Source organism: Dasypus novemcinctus, chromosome 16 (assembly GCF_030445035.2).
Source record: "Dasypus novemcinctus isolate mDasNov1 chromosome 16, mDasNov1.1.hap2, whole genome shotgun sequence".
NCBI lineage: Eukaryota > Metazoa > Chordata > Mammalia > Cingulata > Dasypodidae > Dasypus > Dasypus novemcinctus.
Window position 1 is genome coordinate 93,894,313 of NC_080688.1, and position 16,842 is coordinate 93,911,154.

The 16,842-nt window shown below is 52.6% G+C and overlaps 1 protein-coding gene across 4 annotated transcripts in view; it reads right to left on the reverse strand.

Annotated features, from left to right (window-relative positions):
• Positions 1–16,842, reverse strand: part of MBP (myelin basic protein) — a 120,826-nt gene that overhangs the window by 85,754 nt on the left and 18,230 nt on the right. For all 4 annotated transcript variants that reach the window (XM_071208594.1, XM_058277915.2, XM_058277914.2 and 1 more), the window contains exon 2: positions 8,715–8,790. In XM_071208594.1, coding sequence (XP_071064695.1) covers positions 8,715–8,765 — 51 coding nt within the window. In that variant the 5' untranslated portion in view covers positions 8,766–8,790. The remainder of the gene's footprint in view (positions 1–8,714; positions 8,791–16,842) is intronic.

Here is a 16,842-nt window from a genome sequence, read left to right on the forward strand (position 1 = left end):
GAGTCCCTGCCCCTTGGTGGGTGGGGACTTACAGATAAAAGACATGGCAAAGGACAAGGTTGGGGGTTTTTTGATATTGGAGTTTTGACGTGGAGTTTGATTCTGAATTCTTAAGCTGGAGCCCCAGGAAGTAAGCTCACAGAGGAAAGAGAAGCCAGCCCTCAGAGGAGAGAAACCCTGAGCCCAGGAAAAAGCAAGCCCTTGGGAAGAGAAGAACCCTGAACCCAGCGAGAAGCAAGAGCCTGTTAGGGAGGAACCCAGGAAGCCTGAACCCTCGCAGACGTCGGCAGTCATCTTGCTCCAACACACGAAAATAGACTTTGGTGAGTGAAGTAACTTATGCTTACAGCCTGGTAGCTGTAAGCTCCTACCCCAAATAAATACCCTTTATAAAAACCAACCAATTTCTGGTATTTTGCATCGGCACCCTTTGGCTGACTGATACAGAAGCCAGCAGGGCAGGCTTCCTGGTGTCTTCCCACCCAGCAGCAGGCCACACGCACGCTGGCGTTTGCAGGCACAGGGTTTGGAATCCCGTGGTAGGCCCACTCTAATGGGGCATTTAGATTGAGCGGTGCCCTGTAAGGCGCTTCAGAGTTGAGGGGAGGGCACACGAGTGTGCTTTCTATTTGTTGTAGTTTGTCCCACACCAGCGTGTCCTCCAGTTCCTGGTATGTGAAAGCATGTCTGTGTTTTCAGAGAATTTTACTTTCTCAGTGCAATTTGAATTTTTGATAAAATTGTATGACTTGGGAAAGGAAATGGAGAGAATACCTCTCTGGTTGGGTTACAGGAGAACTAGGGTCTGATAAATAAAATCTTGTAGGCCCAGCCTGTGGAGGCACCTCGGCTAAACCCCATGTCGACAAAACCTGGATTTGAGTTTCTATTCCCTGTAAATGCCGAGCTCCCTCAGAAAACAGAATTTAAATCAGCCAGTCAGCTACTGCCGACTCCCCATTCCTCCAACCTCCTCGTGGCTGAGCAACTGCCTGCCGTAACCCCGTTAGGAAGTGTCATCTGCATTAACTGCCAACTCGCCTCCCAATGGACTCCCTCATTCTGTCTATAAAGCCCATGGCGCTCTCTGTTCAGGGAATTCCTCTCCACCTTGTGGCGACTGGAAATCTCCCCGACTCACGAATCGATTCAATAAAATGATCCGAGATCTAATCAAATTTTCCTCAAGTTTTTTTTTGTCTTTATTTTTTAATGTTACATTAAAAAAAAATGAGGTCCCCATGTACCCCCCACACCCCTCCCCCCACTCCTCCCTCCGTAGCAACAACCTCCTCCATCATCATGAGACATTCATTGCATTTGGTGAGTACATCTCTGAGCACCGCTGCACCTCATGGTCAGTGGTCCACACCATAGCCCACACTCCCCCACAGTCCACCCAGTGGGCCATGGGAGGACATACAATGTCCAGTAACTGTCCCTCAGCACCACCCAGGACAACTCCAACCCCCGAAAACGCCCCCACATCACATCTCTTCCTCCCACTCCCTACCCCCAGCAGCCACCATGGCCACTTTCTCCACACCAATGCCACATTTTCTTTGATTACTAATCACAATAGTTCATGAATAGAATATCAGTAAGTCCACTCTAATCCATACTCTATTCCTCCATCCTGTGGACCTTAGAATGGTTGTGTCCACTCCACATCTATGTCAAGAGGAGGCTTAGATTTCACATGGATGCTGGATGCAATCCTCCTGCTTTCAGTTGTAGGCACTCTTGGCTCCCTGGCATGGTGGCTGACCTTCTTCACCTCCATGTTAGCTGAGTGGGGTAAGTCCAATAAACCAGAGTGTAGGAGCTGCAAGGAATTCCTGCCTTACATATATGAGGTCTCTGGTTCAATTCCCATCTCTCCTCAAGTTTTTAATTTAATAGGCGACATATGTCAGGCGTCCGTCTGGTAGAGCCAAGCTGTACCACGGGATAATCATCTATAACATGCAGCTATTTAAATTCAAATTAGTTGCAATGAAATACAGTGAACAAGCCGTGGCTCCCTGGCCTTGAGCATTTCAAGTGCTCGGTGGCCGCGGGGTCTAGTGGCCACAGTTATGGGAGGCTCCCAGGGCCGCAGAATGCCGCCGGCTAACGCTGCAGCAGCGACACGGGGCAGCGCTGGGGTCACGCTGCCCTTCGGATGCGCAGCTGCCGCAGAGGGACTGCCTAACGTTCTGCAGTGCAGCCATGGGGAGTTCAGGTGTCCTTGTGAGAGAGAGCGTGAAAGAGCAGGAACGAATGAAGGCTGAGCCCGCTGAAGACGCGGTACGGGGACGTCTGCCTGCGTCTTGCAGGGGAAGACTTGCACGTCGTGGAGGTGCTCCCTGGACTTCAGGATCAGACTGGGAGGCCCAGTGTCCCTAGGGAAACACCGCCTGCTTTTCAGTCCCTCAAGGTTTTAAGCCGATATTATATAACAATAATTGCCCGAGTTCTCAAAAAACTGTTTACACGGCTTTCCTAAGAAAGTGGAAGTTGCAGGTTTCTAGGTCGAGCAGTTCCCAAGACACTGCGGTCCCACGAGGAGGGTAGCTGCCCCAGCGGCCCTGCGTGAGAGCCCCCCACGGTACCACGGCGCTATCCCCCGCCGGGGAGGCTGCGAGGAAGTGGACCCCTCGGCCTTCGGCTTCTCCCCCGGAAGGGGTCCCGACGGCCGCGGCCCTTTCAACGCGGACTGAGGGAGGAGGGGACAGGAAGGAGCCTGGCGGGCTGCGGGTGGAAGTCCTGGGCTTCAGCCTCCCTGAGCCCCACGCTGTGCCCCGGGTGCTCTGCCCTGCACCTGGCAGCCCGGCTGGGGCGATGGAGGCACCGTGCGGCTCCCTGAGCAGCGGGCATTCGCTCACCCCGTCCTCGGCACTCACGCACGCAGCGTCAGCACCTGCTGTGCTCCGGCCCCGCTGGGGGCTGCGGGCACACCCTGCACAGAGCAGAGCGCTGCGATGTCTTCACAGGAAGTGACTTTAGGGTGGGAGCGGAGAAGTGGCTGCAGAAAGCGTATTATGGTTTAAAAGAGAAGTATTACTCATTCCTGGGGACGCTATGACAAGAACAGAGCTGCCCAAAAAGTTAAATGACTTAACAAAATTCCACATTTGGGACAAAACGTTGCAGCATTTATGATTCCATAAAGGGTTTTTATTTGGACTAGAAGTCTACAGTTACAAGGCCCTAAGTAGTCCAACTCAACGTACCGTAAGAGGTACTTCCGCGCTGCGTCTGCTGCCGCACGTTGAAGCAAGACGGAGGCCAGTCTTCGAGGCTCAGCCTTCCTCTCCCTCTTCAGGCCCCAGCTCTTCTGATCTCAGCTGCAGGCTGGAGGGCTCGTCTCTCTTCCCAGCGCTTGTTTCTTCCCTGGCTCAGCTGCTCTGTTCTCTCTACAAGGTAGACTAGCAGGTGAACGTCTCATTTCTCTCGGGGCTCCAGCATCAAACTAAGTTCTGTCCTTGGCCAAGTCTTTTTGATTTCTCCTGTGTGTCTGCTTCTGTGTGAGCATCTGTTTTATCAGCCCACTGAGGGGGCGGGCACTCAATGTGGAGTCACACTCTAATGACATTGAATCAACGCCCTAATCTTAACATAATTTACTCAGACTCCTCAGCTGAATCTTATATAATCAAAGGGTTACCATGCCCAGAGGAACAGACCAGTTTACAAACATAATCCAATATCTCTTTTTGGAATTCATCAATAATATCAAACTGCCAGAGTCAGTTAAAGCATACCCTGGATTCTGAAGACTTAGTATAAAAAAGAGAATTAGAAAAATATTTGATCAATAATTTTCACATTGCTTATATGCTGCAGTGATAATTTTGGGAGGTACATTAGGCTAAATAAAAAATATTTTTAAACTTAATTTCACCTGTTTCTTCTTACATTTTTAAAATATGCCTACTGGAAAGGTGAAAATTCCCTCTGTGCCTTACACTCCCCTTCTATTGGATGGTGCTGACCTCGAGGTACGAACACTGAGCTCCTATCAGGTGCCTTGCGTCGAGTGAACCCACCATCCCGTTCTGAGATTCAGCCCATAAGAAAAAATGATTCTTTTACGGGTCTCGAGCTCGGAGATGGGCTCAACGAAATGGCGCGGCTGGTGGAGGTCTGGCAGGCGGCGGAGCTGTAGGGGCCAAGGCGTGAACCGGGGTGTGGAAGGTTCTGGAACACAGGCTGCACCTCCTCAGAGACGAGCCGTGGGGGTGCTGGCGTGAGGCCAGGCGGGGATGTTGGCCTGGTGGTGGTGGCTGTGGTGACCGGGCCTGGGGACAGGAGCTCTCAGATGGGAAACCCCAACTGCACGACGAGCACGACTGACGCGCGAGAGGCCGGCGGCAGGCCGGGTCCTCGGCCTGGGCCCCTGGACGCGCCCTGGGGTGCAGGCGCCCGTGGACAACATGAGCCGGCGGTGCTTCCTTCCCAGCCTCCGGCCTTGCCCAGCCGGGCGGGTGGAAACGCGCAGGCCACGTCTACATGGTGCCTGTCGACGCTGACGACCACGCAGTGTGTCTGAACCCTGCTGGGACCGGCCCGAGGCTCCGCCACCGCCGGGAAACATCCACGAGCAGAGCCGTGGGTGAGAGCTCGGCCACCGGAGAATCACCAAGGGGAGCCCGGAGGCCCCAGCTCCCGCCCCGTGGGTGCTCCCGCCAGCCCGGGCGCCCTCCCTGATCGCGCAGGACGCTGAGCTGCGCCAGCGGCAGCCGGGCCAGCCCCGCCCTGTCACCCGGCCCAGCATCCACGTGACCAGGGCGACGGGGGGCCGAGGCCTCCCCAGAGGCAGGGCCGTTGGTCCTCAGTTTCCCTCTGGAGCGCGGCGGGGGCCCTGGCCCAGGGGTGCTCTGTCTTCCTGGTGGGGATTCCAGAAGCCAGAGCCGGGCTCCCCGAGGCCGCGGGGAGCGTTTCCTCCCCTGCCCGCCCAGGACGAGGTGGAAATGCAAGCCACGGCCGGCGGGCAGATCGATACAAAGCCTGTGGGTGCCTCTCAAGCACTCCGTCACTTGGCCATCGTTCTCTTAAAGAATTCCTGGTCACTGCCACATGGGAAATCTCAGTCCCACTCAGGCTTACGGTCCACAGCTTGATACTGTCAGTTTGAGGTGACTAGACTATGTATTATATTATTTCCAATCATAAATAATAGATTGAATGGATTACTGTACATATGTTTTAAGAGCTAAATAAATATTAAAAATTACCAAAAAAAAGCCCATCAATTGAACAGGCAGGGCTGTCGGGACACAAATTCCACCACGACTCTAAACGGTACCCCAGGCGGGCAGGGCCTCCGCGTTGCCCAGAGCAAGGCACTGCAGGCGCTGGCCCGAAGAGCCGATTGATCCCCGTGAATGAATCGCACCCCAGGAAGGCGGCTGCTCCGGTTGGGCCCTCCTCCTGTCGGGCCCTCCTCCTGTCAAGCTGCCACCTGCCCCGTCCGGCCCCGAGTCCAGGGTCCCCACGCGCGGCCCGGGCGCCGTGCTAGCAGCAGCGCAGTACGGAAACGCGCCCTCTTTCCTGCTGCATTAAAGAAATCCCAACTCTCGCTCTTCCCGTAGGCACCCCCCCTTCCCCTCTGCAGAGCCCGCTCAGGGAGGAGGGGGACGGGCAGCCAGGAGGCCGCGTGCTGCGGGGAGGGGTGCGCGAGAGCCCAAGCCCCTCTGCAGCCCCTTTTCTAGGAGGATGCCCTGAAGCAAAGCAAAGCTTTCTGGAACGCTCTCCTAGGTGAAAAGGAACCCTCAGGTGACGGTGTGCAGAGAGGTGCGGAAGGCTCGAAGGCATGGCGGGAGCCCCTAACTGGCCGCGCATCCCGGCTCACATGTGGAGAGCCCCCCGCCCCCCGTCACGCACCGTCCTAGGACGCTTAGGTTGAACGCCACCCCATATGTTCTGTCAAGCGCAAACAAAGAACTGTGGGGGGGCTGGACTTCGTACTTCCCCGGAAGGCACGTCCCCCTCACTCCTGCAGGGGAGCCACTGTGGCCGGAGCTGGGGCCTGTGGCTGGACTAAGTGGGGCCTGGGCAACAGGGCAGAGTCCTCCAGGCGCACGCAGAGAAGGCCACAGGCGCGGCCGGAGGACGAGGTGACCAGAGGGACAGGCACAAGGAGGGGGAATTCAGCAGGAGGCAGGCAGAGCTGCGGCCACAGAGCCCAGGCCACGGAGCCCAAGCCTGTGGCGCTGCCCACCTGGGAGACAGCGCGCCTTTGCCAGCGCCTCCATTGGGGGCTTGCAGCTTCGAAACCGAGCCCTGGGAAGAGCCTGCGGGCGCCGAGCCTCGTGTGGTATCGTGCAACCTCCAGACCCAGGCCAGTTCCCACACAGGAAGCTTCCGGCAGCGCCCACAGGTTTTTAATTCCCTGTGTTTCATTTGCTTTAAATCATAGCTTCAAAAGTCCAATTTCTGGAAACAAACGCCTAGGTATAGGTTTTTTCTATAGCTCAAAAATCTTCCTTTGATAGAGCTATGCAAATTAAAAATACATCTCAGTGTTTTATCCGATCAGACAGGAAAGCAACGAAACCACAGAGAGGCTTTTAAAAACAGGAGTTGCAAATCAGTCATGTTAGGACTTAAAATAGCCGCGCACTGTTCAAGAGCCGGGAGTGCGCTGGAGGTGGCTGTTTCTTCCCCTTTCACTTTTAATTCGACTCCAGCCTTCTGGTGCAGACGCTAGGCCCAAGGGCATATTCCTTGTGCTAAGCAGTTACTGTTTGAAGCCAATATTGACTGTAACAGTGAGATTATTAATAACATGTTTTCAGTTATTAAAATGATGAGTCATTCCCCATTCAGTATTTACTAGGACCACAGGTATATTTATAAAATGAGTCCTTCTTTCAATGAGGAAGATGGGATTACAGAGCAATAGCCACATTATAAACATGTAAATCTCTTCGAGTCCACCTTGGACCTGATATCATTAGGTAGAAAACAAAATAAAACTGTTTCTAACTCTAAAATAAAGTATGAGCATAAATAGTGTGTGGTCCCTCAATTACTACTTGGATGATTTGAAGCAAATTATTAAAAAAATTACCCAGTGGGGAAGCGGCTGTGGCTCCGTCAGCTGGGCTCCCGTCTACCATAGCGGAGGCCCTGGGTTCACGTATGGGGCCTCCCTGTGAAGGCGGGCTTGCCCGCAAGTGCTGCGGAGAGCCAACTCGGCAAGGTGACGCAACAAAAAGGGAGAGAAGCAAAAACACGGAAGAGCATGCGGTGAATGGACACAGAGCAGACAGCAAGCAAGCCGCAAGGGGGAGGAAAAGTAAATAAAAAAAAAAAATACTGACATACAGAAGAACGCACAGCGAATGGACAGAGAGCACACAGCCCACAAAAAAACGCCGCAAGGGGGTGGGGATACAAGACAAAAAATAACCCACTTGGCTGCTAAAAAAATCGAGTCCAAATACAAATATGATACTATGGTGAGTTAAAGTACCAAAGAAGTTGCATAATCTCCTTTGCCCCAGAAAATTAGGGTGGAGTAAACATTTTGCCCATGGCGCCAGGTCCGTTCCCTGATCCCCTGAAACGCTCCCTGGGATGGACCAGAGCTAATTGCTCACTGTGGGGGCATCTCAGGAGGACAGAGGCTGAGCCACCAGCCTGGCTCCTGCTGGGGGCTCACGGCCAATTCAGGGCCACGGTCAGAGGCCGGAGGCCAGAGGCTGACGCTCGTAAAATAAGGCTGTGTAGACGCTGGCTTGCTCTCACCAGCTGGAGCCTCCAGATACTTTTCACTGTGTGTTTTTCCCGTTCGCCCCTCTATGTTTTCCAAACTTTCCACTAAAGGCCAGGAAGGGGCGTGGGTGACCGCTGGAAATCCTGCCATAGAGAGACTGGCGGCCCCGAGAGGTCTGGGGTGGGCCTTGTGCGGGCCGGCCTAGAGGGGAGCAGGCGGGCAGGGGTCCCGCAGACCCCGCCGCCCAGGGAGGCCTCGGGGCGCGGGAGTAGCCCGACTGAGCACTGCACAGGGGGAGCCTGCTGCTCTTAGAGGCGGGCGGTGGGCGCAGCGCAGCTCCTGGGCCCGTCCAGGTCACGGCCCCCTTAGCTGACAGCTGGGCTGAGGAGGAGTTCTTCCCAAAACCGAGAAACGCAGGGGACAGCTAGGCGGGCTCTGAGAGTCAAGCCAAACGCACCCCCCCACCGCCCCCGGCGGGGGGGGGGGGGGGGGGGAGGGGGAGAGGCCTGTGGGAGGGGAGGCCGGGGGAGGGGGCGCTGGGGGAGGGCTGCAGAGCAGCAGGGCCTGGGGTAGGTGCACAGAGCGCTTCATCCTGACTCCAGGGTTTGCATTTCCAAGCTCTTCCAAAGCAGCAGTAACGAGATAGAGGGAAATTAGGGCAGATTCCTATTTTAAAAACATAGGAAACGTTGAAATAAACATTCCTTTGCATAAGAACCAAGGAAGTGGATAATCTCTTTTCTGAGAACTTTCCTGGACTCCAAGGGCTAATCACAGGAAATGCACAAGGAACGGGCCTATTCATTTTCTTTAAATTTTCTCTTTTCTTTTTTGAGATGACATACGGGATTCCTGATTATACTAATCGGGAGGGCCCAGGCTCCACCCAGAGTCAGGCTGTGGTCGCTAAAACCTGTACTTGGGTCTGACGGACCGCGGGCTGGCGCCGAAGGGCAGGCGCCCAGCAGGCTTTCGAAGGGCACGGGTTCTGCGCCCGCTCTCGTCTTACCTTGCTGGCCTTCTCGGCGTTCAGCTCTCGCTTTCCCACGTGGTTCCCCATCGTGAACTTCTGAGCGCTGCAGAAACTGGAAGGAGAAAAGGAGGTGTTTTAAAACTAGTACTTTCAGAGCTGTTTTCAGTGCTTTTCAGTGGGACCAGCCCAGGGAGATCCTGCCACACCCCTTTTCTAGAAGAAAAAACAAAGGCCCCCAAACTCAAAAGATGTTGAGAGTCACATTACTAGTAAGTGCCATTGTCTTTTGGTCCCATGTGCAGCGGTAGAAAACAGGAGCACTACCAGGACCCAAATTCTATTCAGTGATAAATACTACTGAGCTTGCCTCCTCATCTGTGAAAAATGTCAGCCCGTCTTAAGAAATCGTGCAGATCCACTGTCCACAAATCCATATGCGGGGGCCGAGGGCCACACCTCATATCCACCTGAGATACCAGGAAAGTGCTCAACACTGTTCTAAAAATAAAAAAGGTAATAAGCAGACATCACTGCCAACTGTTTTAAAGAACCCACAAGAGCACAGAAACAATGAAAGTTAGACCAAGGCCAGCCAATCCAACGAGCATCCAGAGAATCCACAGAATTCATAGAGAAGATGACAACACATAAAACAATGTAGGTGCTCCTCATTTTTTCTCACCCAACCCTTAACAGCAAAATCATGATTTCTTTTCCAAATAAGGCACAGAATTGAATCATTTAGCTGAACTCATTCCAGACAAATCCTATTCCACCCTCTTCCTTGGCCAAGGCATCAGTCGCCAGCTCGGGGCTGCGTGCACCATCGACTGACCTTGTGTCAAGCCGCTGAGTCTTTAAAGATGATTTTAAAATATAGCTTTTCACGATACAGTCTCTTAAGAGATGTCGAGACTGCCAACTCCCCTGCTGAACCCAGGAACAGCAGTCCTTGAAAGATAACAAAATGAATCACCTTCCAAAAAATGGGAGGGGATGATCACGAATGTGACGTAGACCTGCATAGAAAGCAGGTTTTCTCCCCCAAGTCTTCCTCTAGAAAAGCGGTTATTCCCTAACGTCCAAAGTTTTACAAAGCCCCGCGTGCCATTGAGCCCCTTTTGGATGGCCGATTGGGCAGTGTCCTCCGCTGGATCCCAGCCAGTTCGCGCACGAGCAGGGAGGAGAAGCCTTGACCCCTGCTGCTCCTCCCAGGAGGGCAGCTCCCAGCGGGCGTGCTGTGTGCGGCGTGGAGACCACAGGCGTGCACGCGCTCAGCTACGGGGGGATGCAACCCCACCGTCCTCATGTGTGGAATGGGCTGGGACCTGAGCCCGCATTTGCAGGGATGCCCTCCCGGGGAGGGGTTTCAAAAGTGCCCCACGTCCAGCTACTCAGGCCAGAGGGGACCCCCGTGCTCTGTCCAGCTGCTAGATCAGAGTGGTGCCACGTGCCCTGAAGGACTGTTTAGGTCAATCCAAGCAGTGGTTCTAGCAAGATAAAAAGCCACTTCTAACCTGGGAGATTCATATGAAGTATCCGAATTCATTTGCTTCATGAAATGAGAGTGAAAAATGAGATATTTTAATATATACAGTTTTAAAAATATTGAATATGTACAGCTTTGCAGATCGTTCTAATATCTGATGTGATTATGTCACCCACTTTCTCAATTTATTTAAATTTGAAAACCAAGAACACCTTTATGGTGTCATCTCCCTTGGAAAATGGAGGTTTGAGCAGATATGGAACTATAGTAGGTAAGAGCTGGTAAGAAAAGAGAAAGGATTATGTTTAGTCCTCTTGGGATCTACATGAGTCAGCAAAGGCCAATGAACTTCACGTGCTGCTGCTCTGGACACTGGGAGTAGGACAGCTGCCACTTAGTGCCCATCCTAAGTCCATGCAGTGCAGGCTAATCAGGCCCTGAGAAGCTGCAGGATATGTAAATGGTAGAATAACCATGCGTCTGTGCCAGGTGGGTTAACCGAGCACTGAGAAGCTGCACTGTGTATGTAATATGTAGAATAATCAAGCACCGCTCCCTCCCTTCTGAAGGTTTCCACTTTTTTCTCATCCTTCTCATTTCACCCCTGCTTGCAATATCAGGCGATTACAAACATAATGTTCCCTCCTTCCAGAAAACAAATCTCTGAACTTTTCACCTAAACCAGAGACTAGTGTGAGAAGTGTAAATATTTAAATATTGAGCTACTCAGCTCAAATCTAATCACAAGATGCGTAAATTCCTCTTCTTGGAGACTGGTTGTTGCCTCCAAATTAGCTTGGTCTGATCAAAACTTTATCATGGTTCATAGCAATCCTTTAGGTTAGACTCGGGACATTTGTTCATGAAATATTTCAAACAGTGTTTAGAAAATTCAAGACCACTGAACACAGAATAGATTGAAATAAAAGTCCAGATCAGAGTTTTAATTCACCAACATAGTTACACTAGAAGAGCAGACAATTTTACTGGCATCATTTAAGCTAGGTGAAATCTAACCTTAAATGCACAAGTTACAGACAGTCCGGGGAAGGAAGATAAGAAAAACACAACGATGATCTGGTGCACGCTGGCCGTCTGCCAAGGGGGAAGGTCTGTTGAACCCCGGCGCTTGGACAGGGCCCCTGACTTGTGACCTGCGATCAGGGTAACTGGCAGGCTACTCGGGTACATTCCAGCACCCCTCCCCACTCTGTGGTTTAGAGATAACGTGGCTAAGTTACCAAAGGTTGAAGGACCACGGCTGTGACGAAGACCTCAGCGCCAACAGCTGGATTCTGTAGTCGGTTGAAAAAAACAACAGCAGACTAAGGGCTCTGAATGTCCAAAGGCACCTTTCCTTCTTTATTTTTTTGCATTTAATCAAATTGAGAGAGCAAGAGAAAAATTTGATCAGCATGTGGAATGCCTCGTGGAAGCCAGTCTGACTCTGAAGCATCCCCTGGGTGATTTTAGAAGCATTTTGTGAAATAACAGAGAAAAGCAAGGGAGGCAGAGTTGGGAGAGCGAGCTTAGCTGGGAGAAGAAAAAGACTTCTAGATTATTTCAGCACCCCTACATACCTCTAAGATTGAAATTCCTTTCTAGGTCAGATTTCTGAACAGCCAATGGGATTACTGAACATTTCAGCAATGTCGACATGACTGGCATGTAGAATCAGCTAGAGGCTACCCATAAAAGTAAAAGCTGCTCAGCCAGACTTCCGCAGGGTGACCGCACGTCAGTGCGTGGATGGGGCCGGAGCAGGGACACCTCACCATTCAGTGCTGCAACTCATCACACACCTCATAGTTCCAGCTTTTAAAAGCACAAATGGGCAGCTGAGAGCGGGGCTCAACCCTGGTTCCTCCAGAGTGGAGGTGACAAAATCCCCCCAGCATGACCAGGTGGGTGTGACCACTGCATATCGCTAGCTCCGTGCGAGCTCACGCAGGTGTGTTCCTGTACACGCGGGTGTGTTCCTGTATACGCAGGTGTGTTCCTGTATACGCAGGTGTGTTCCCGTACGTGCAGGTGTGTTCCTGTACATGCAGGTGTGTTCTCCTATATGCAGGTGTGTTCCTGTATGTGCAGGTGTGTTCCCATATGTGCAGGTGTGTTCCCATACATGCAGATGTATTCCCATACACCCAGGTGTGATCCTGTACACGCAGGTGTATTCCCATACATGCAGGTGTTTTCCCGAAGTCTTGCAACTTTCCCTAGTTCAAGACTGTGAGTGGGGCAGGTTGGGGGAGGCAAGAGAAAAGGGGAAAAGTTAAGGGGAGAGTCAATAGGCAGCAATTCCCCAAACCTTTAGAGGCATTCAGATGCGCTAAAATGCTAAACCGGCTCTTTCTCATATGCCTTTGAGTACAATATTAGAGGCAGTGGAATTACTCTGGAATGCTTTGTCTAAATACATTTACTGGGAGATAAAGAAGACCTCAATTTGTCTTCCTAGAAAGCTGGCTCAAAGGAGGTTATCATTCAAATCATCGTATATCCCCTCCCCAAACCTCCTGAAATGTAAGAAGACACAGGTGAGGCACAGAAATGCGAGGTAAAATGTATGTGTGGAATTAATTGTATCTATCTGCCCCACGGGGGGCATATTAATAATCAATTTGTGTAGGGTACCTAGGCCAGTGGTAGGACACAGGTCACAGCTGTATCATTTTACAGAAACAGTTCTTTTGGCTTTGCTTTCATAACATGCTGTTCATTGTACACTTAAAAAAAAATTCTATGTTCAAGAAAGTGATCCTAAAATAAATGTTTCTATGGAGATTTCACAGTGATTTCTTTCATCCCCCACAAAAGGCCCATCCAGGCGCCAGCCCCTGGTCCTGAGGTGTGAACCCGTTTGCAAATAGGACTTTGGAGATGTTGTCAGGCGAGGTGGCCCCAAACTGCAGGAGGCGGCCCAAACCCCAGGACGGCTGAGCCCTGGTGCGCAAAGGAAGTGGGACATGGAGAGGAAGCCAGGGGGGCAGCCGGGAGCTGGAGGTCGACGGAACCGGGGAGAAAGGAGACGCCCCCACGTGCATCGCCAGGTGACAGAGCAGCCAAGGACCCAGGACCGTGCGCCCGCCAGCACCCCTCAGCGGAGGCAGCCTTCTCATCTACGAAGCCAGAGCCAGGAGGGTCCTGCCGCAGAGCTGACCCTCTGGGGGACGTTTGTGTCAGCTGATGGGAAAAAACACCCCTCACATTTCCGTAAACCTTAAATTTAAACACTTGCAGGAATAACTCCGTAAGCCAGGCATCTTTATTCCCATTTTACAGCTGAGAAAAATACAGCTTGGAAGACTGTGTCTAGCTATGATGATATCAGCAACTCCAGAATATATTTCAGTGAAAAGCAGGGATTAGCTGGATGTTATTCACATTACAGATGCATCCTATGTGGAAGAAAAAAGTGTCCCGGCAGGCCTGAGGTAGCATTCATTTCTAAATAATTAGGGAGCACTATGAAGAAAGTAAGACCTTCCTCTAACAAGTAGCCTTGAGAAGGTTATGAAGAATTAGAGGCTGTTCTTTATAAGTGTGTACATGGGTGCACGAGGTTTATAATGACCTAGTATCTCACAATAGCAGCTGGTGAAGAGGGCACGCAAGGAACCACTTGGCTTACTTCCATCCCTGGCAATAGCTCTGTACTGTGGAGTTTAGCAAACGATCCTTAGCTCCAGCTCTCGTGTGAGAATGGAGATAACGCTGCCTCAGGGCAGCACTGTGGGGAAACTGAGCTCCCGGAGCCTGGCAAGCAGCGGCCACGCGGCCCGGGGCACAGCTGCCTCCAGTTCCCTTCCTTGGAGGGTGGTCTGGAAGGTACCCCGTGCCAGTGCAGAAGGAGGTAGCAGCGAGTCGACAAGGACCTTTCGCGGGCATCTTTAGAGAAAGTTCAGCTTTCTTGCAATAGAACTGCTCAATTGGTACATTGCCATGTGGCCAGCAGTGAGCCAGAGACTGTTACCCGCTCACCGGTGTCCTGCACGGCTGCTCATGGGTGGGCCCAGATGCTCCAGCTCCTCTCTGTCCTGTCTCAGGCCACCATTTACCTCAGCGTGAGTGAGTGGTGGATACCAACGGCATCCATGCCACTGAGCGGTCACCGTGGGGAGGGTGAGGGGAAGGGCAGGGAGCAGGGGTCTCCTGGGCCTGAGGGGTGGCAGGTGTGGACTCGGGGAGCAGAGAGTGCAGGCCCCGTGCTCGTGAGCCCCGTCGGACTACCTGTGAGGCAGCGCAGAGGGTCCCATGTGTGAGGCCCAGCCATGCCCAAAGCCCAGCCACACTGAGGCCTGCCACGCTTAGGCCAGCCACACCAAGGCCAGCCACAAGGCTCAGCCACGCCTGAGGCCAGCCACGTCCAAAGTCCAGCCACACTGAGGCCAGCCACACCCAAAGCCCGGCTGCGCCCAAGGCCCAGCCTCACTGCGGCCCAGCCATGCCGAAAGCCCAGCCACGCTGAGGCCTGCCACACTGAGGCCAACCACACCAAGGCTCGGCCACGCCTGAGGCCCAGTCACACCTGAGGCCAGCCACGCCGAAAGTCTGGCCATGCCCAAGGCCCACCCATGCTGAGGCCCAGCCTCACCAAGGCCCAGCCATGCCCAAAGCGCAGCCACGCTGAGGCCAGCCACACAAGGCGCAGCCACGCTGAGGCCAGCCACACAAAGGCGCAGCCATGCCGAGGCCAGCCACGCAAAGGCGCAGCCACACGGAGGCCTAGACATGCCCCAAATCTGACCACACCCAAGGGCCAGCCACGCTGCCCGCTTCTGCTCTCCCAGGTCCTCTGGGGGATTCGGGCAGCCAGGTGTGTGGTCCCTGGCCTTGAGAACCTCCCTGCCCGACTGGCCCGAAGGGAGGCTGGAGGTGACAATGGCATGGGGCAAAGGCCAAGACCCTTCCCACTGAGCTGCCCCCAGCCAGGGCCAGGCCCAGAGCCCGGCAGACCCTGAGGAACCCGGAGCGAACTGCTGGCTCTGCCAGCAAGAGGAACAAACAAATGCTCTATCCTGCAAAGCCGATGCTTTTATTCTACTTTGAAAGATTAGTTAGAAAATAAGAACATAGTTGCAAGTTTCTGATCTTAAAATCACATTATTTTTAAGGTATTTTGTGTCCTTTCAACCGCCACTTTCTCAGAGTGGCATCTTCTCTAACTTCCCAATCTCAACGGGACCCCTCAGCCATTCGATCTGCGCTCCTGGAGTCGTGTCCCAGCATTTAAAGGCGTGTCCTCGGGAGGACGCCACCTCCAGGGAGGAGGGAGCGGCCTGTGCATCCCCGGGCCCCGGGACCAAGCCTCTCACGTGAATGAGTGCTTGAATGAAACAAAGGAAGGGCAATCTTGGCTTTCTGCAGCTAAGTAGGTCAGTGCCAGGGTGATAAATGCCTGGTTGAAATACCCGGTGGCTCGACCTAGCGACTGCTGACAACCACACTGGTTTTCAAAACATGAGTGCCGATGTGTACGTGTACTTTAAATTCACCTGAGAATGCTGGCTAAGCCTAAGAGCTTGAAGATTATTTAACCAACCCCTCCCCCAAATCTCATGTGTGTATATATATATATTCATGTATATATTTTAAAAAGGTCTATGCAAGGTTCATGGTGCAATTACCCTACATTTTTTTTTAACAAATCGCTTTTCTTGGTACATATTAATAAAGCACACAATTCATCCAAAGTGTACAATCAATGGTATTTAGCACAAGCACATAGTTGTGCATTCATCATTTCAGTCATTATTAGAGCATTTTCAACATTTGAATACTAATAGTAACAAAAAACAAGCAAACAAGAAAATTCACCTCTCAATCTCTGTTTCCCCTGCTGTACATTGTGCTATTTCTGGCTATTCTTGCACAATAATCTACATTTTAATTCAGAAAAGCTTAAGGAAAATCCCTCTAAAATTTAAATGTGTTTCATATTTTAGAAATTGCTTTTGAGAGGCTATGTGTTACTACTGATTGTGAGAGAGTTACACGGACCTGCCCCAGTGACTCAGGGCCCTTACTTGGCTCCAGGCTTTTATGGAAAAGCAGATTTCCCCAGGCCTAACATTTCCTGTCATTTTATTTTCATTTACGCCCAATTCCCAAGGCAAATGCTTTCCTTTCTTACACAGAGCAGGACGGCTAGCCAGCACCTGAGGGCGGGATGTGGGCCAAGGCCTCTGCTGTAAATAGTTTCACTGGGAAAGAACCACAACCAGCTGTCTAAGAACTATCCGAGATGGCATCCATGGGACAAGAACGACATCCCCGTGCAGCGACGGCTGCTGGCCGGTGGACAGGGACGGCACTGCCACGCCACGCCCGGCCTTCTCCTGAGGACGTCTTCTCTGACGCAGGTCACAGCAACCCCCACATCGAAAGCCCACCCCGCTCGGCCGTGAGAACACTGGCTTCTCGCGCTCAGGTCGCAGGCCTTCTTCCCATGCCCATTTCCCCAGGGACCCCGGCTTCCGCAGGGCAGCGGGCCGGTGGGTGGGCGGCTCTCTCTCCCGGCGCCCCGTGAGCCCATCCTGGTCCCCCGTCTTTCTTCAGTCACGTGCCCCCTAAACGTGTACTCCATGGACCACCCCACTGGGCGCCAAGGGCGCTCACAGCCAAGGAAGCGCAAGCTTCCTTCCTCTCTCTGGCCGCTGTGACACGCCTACC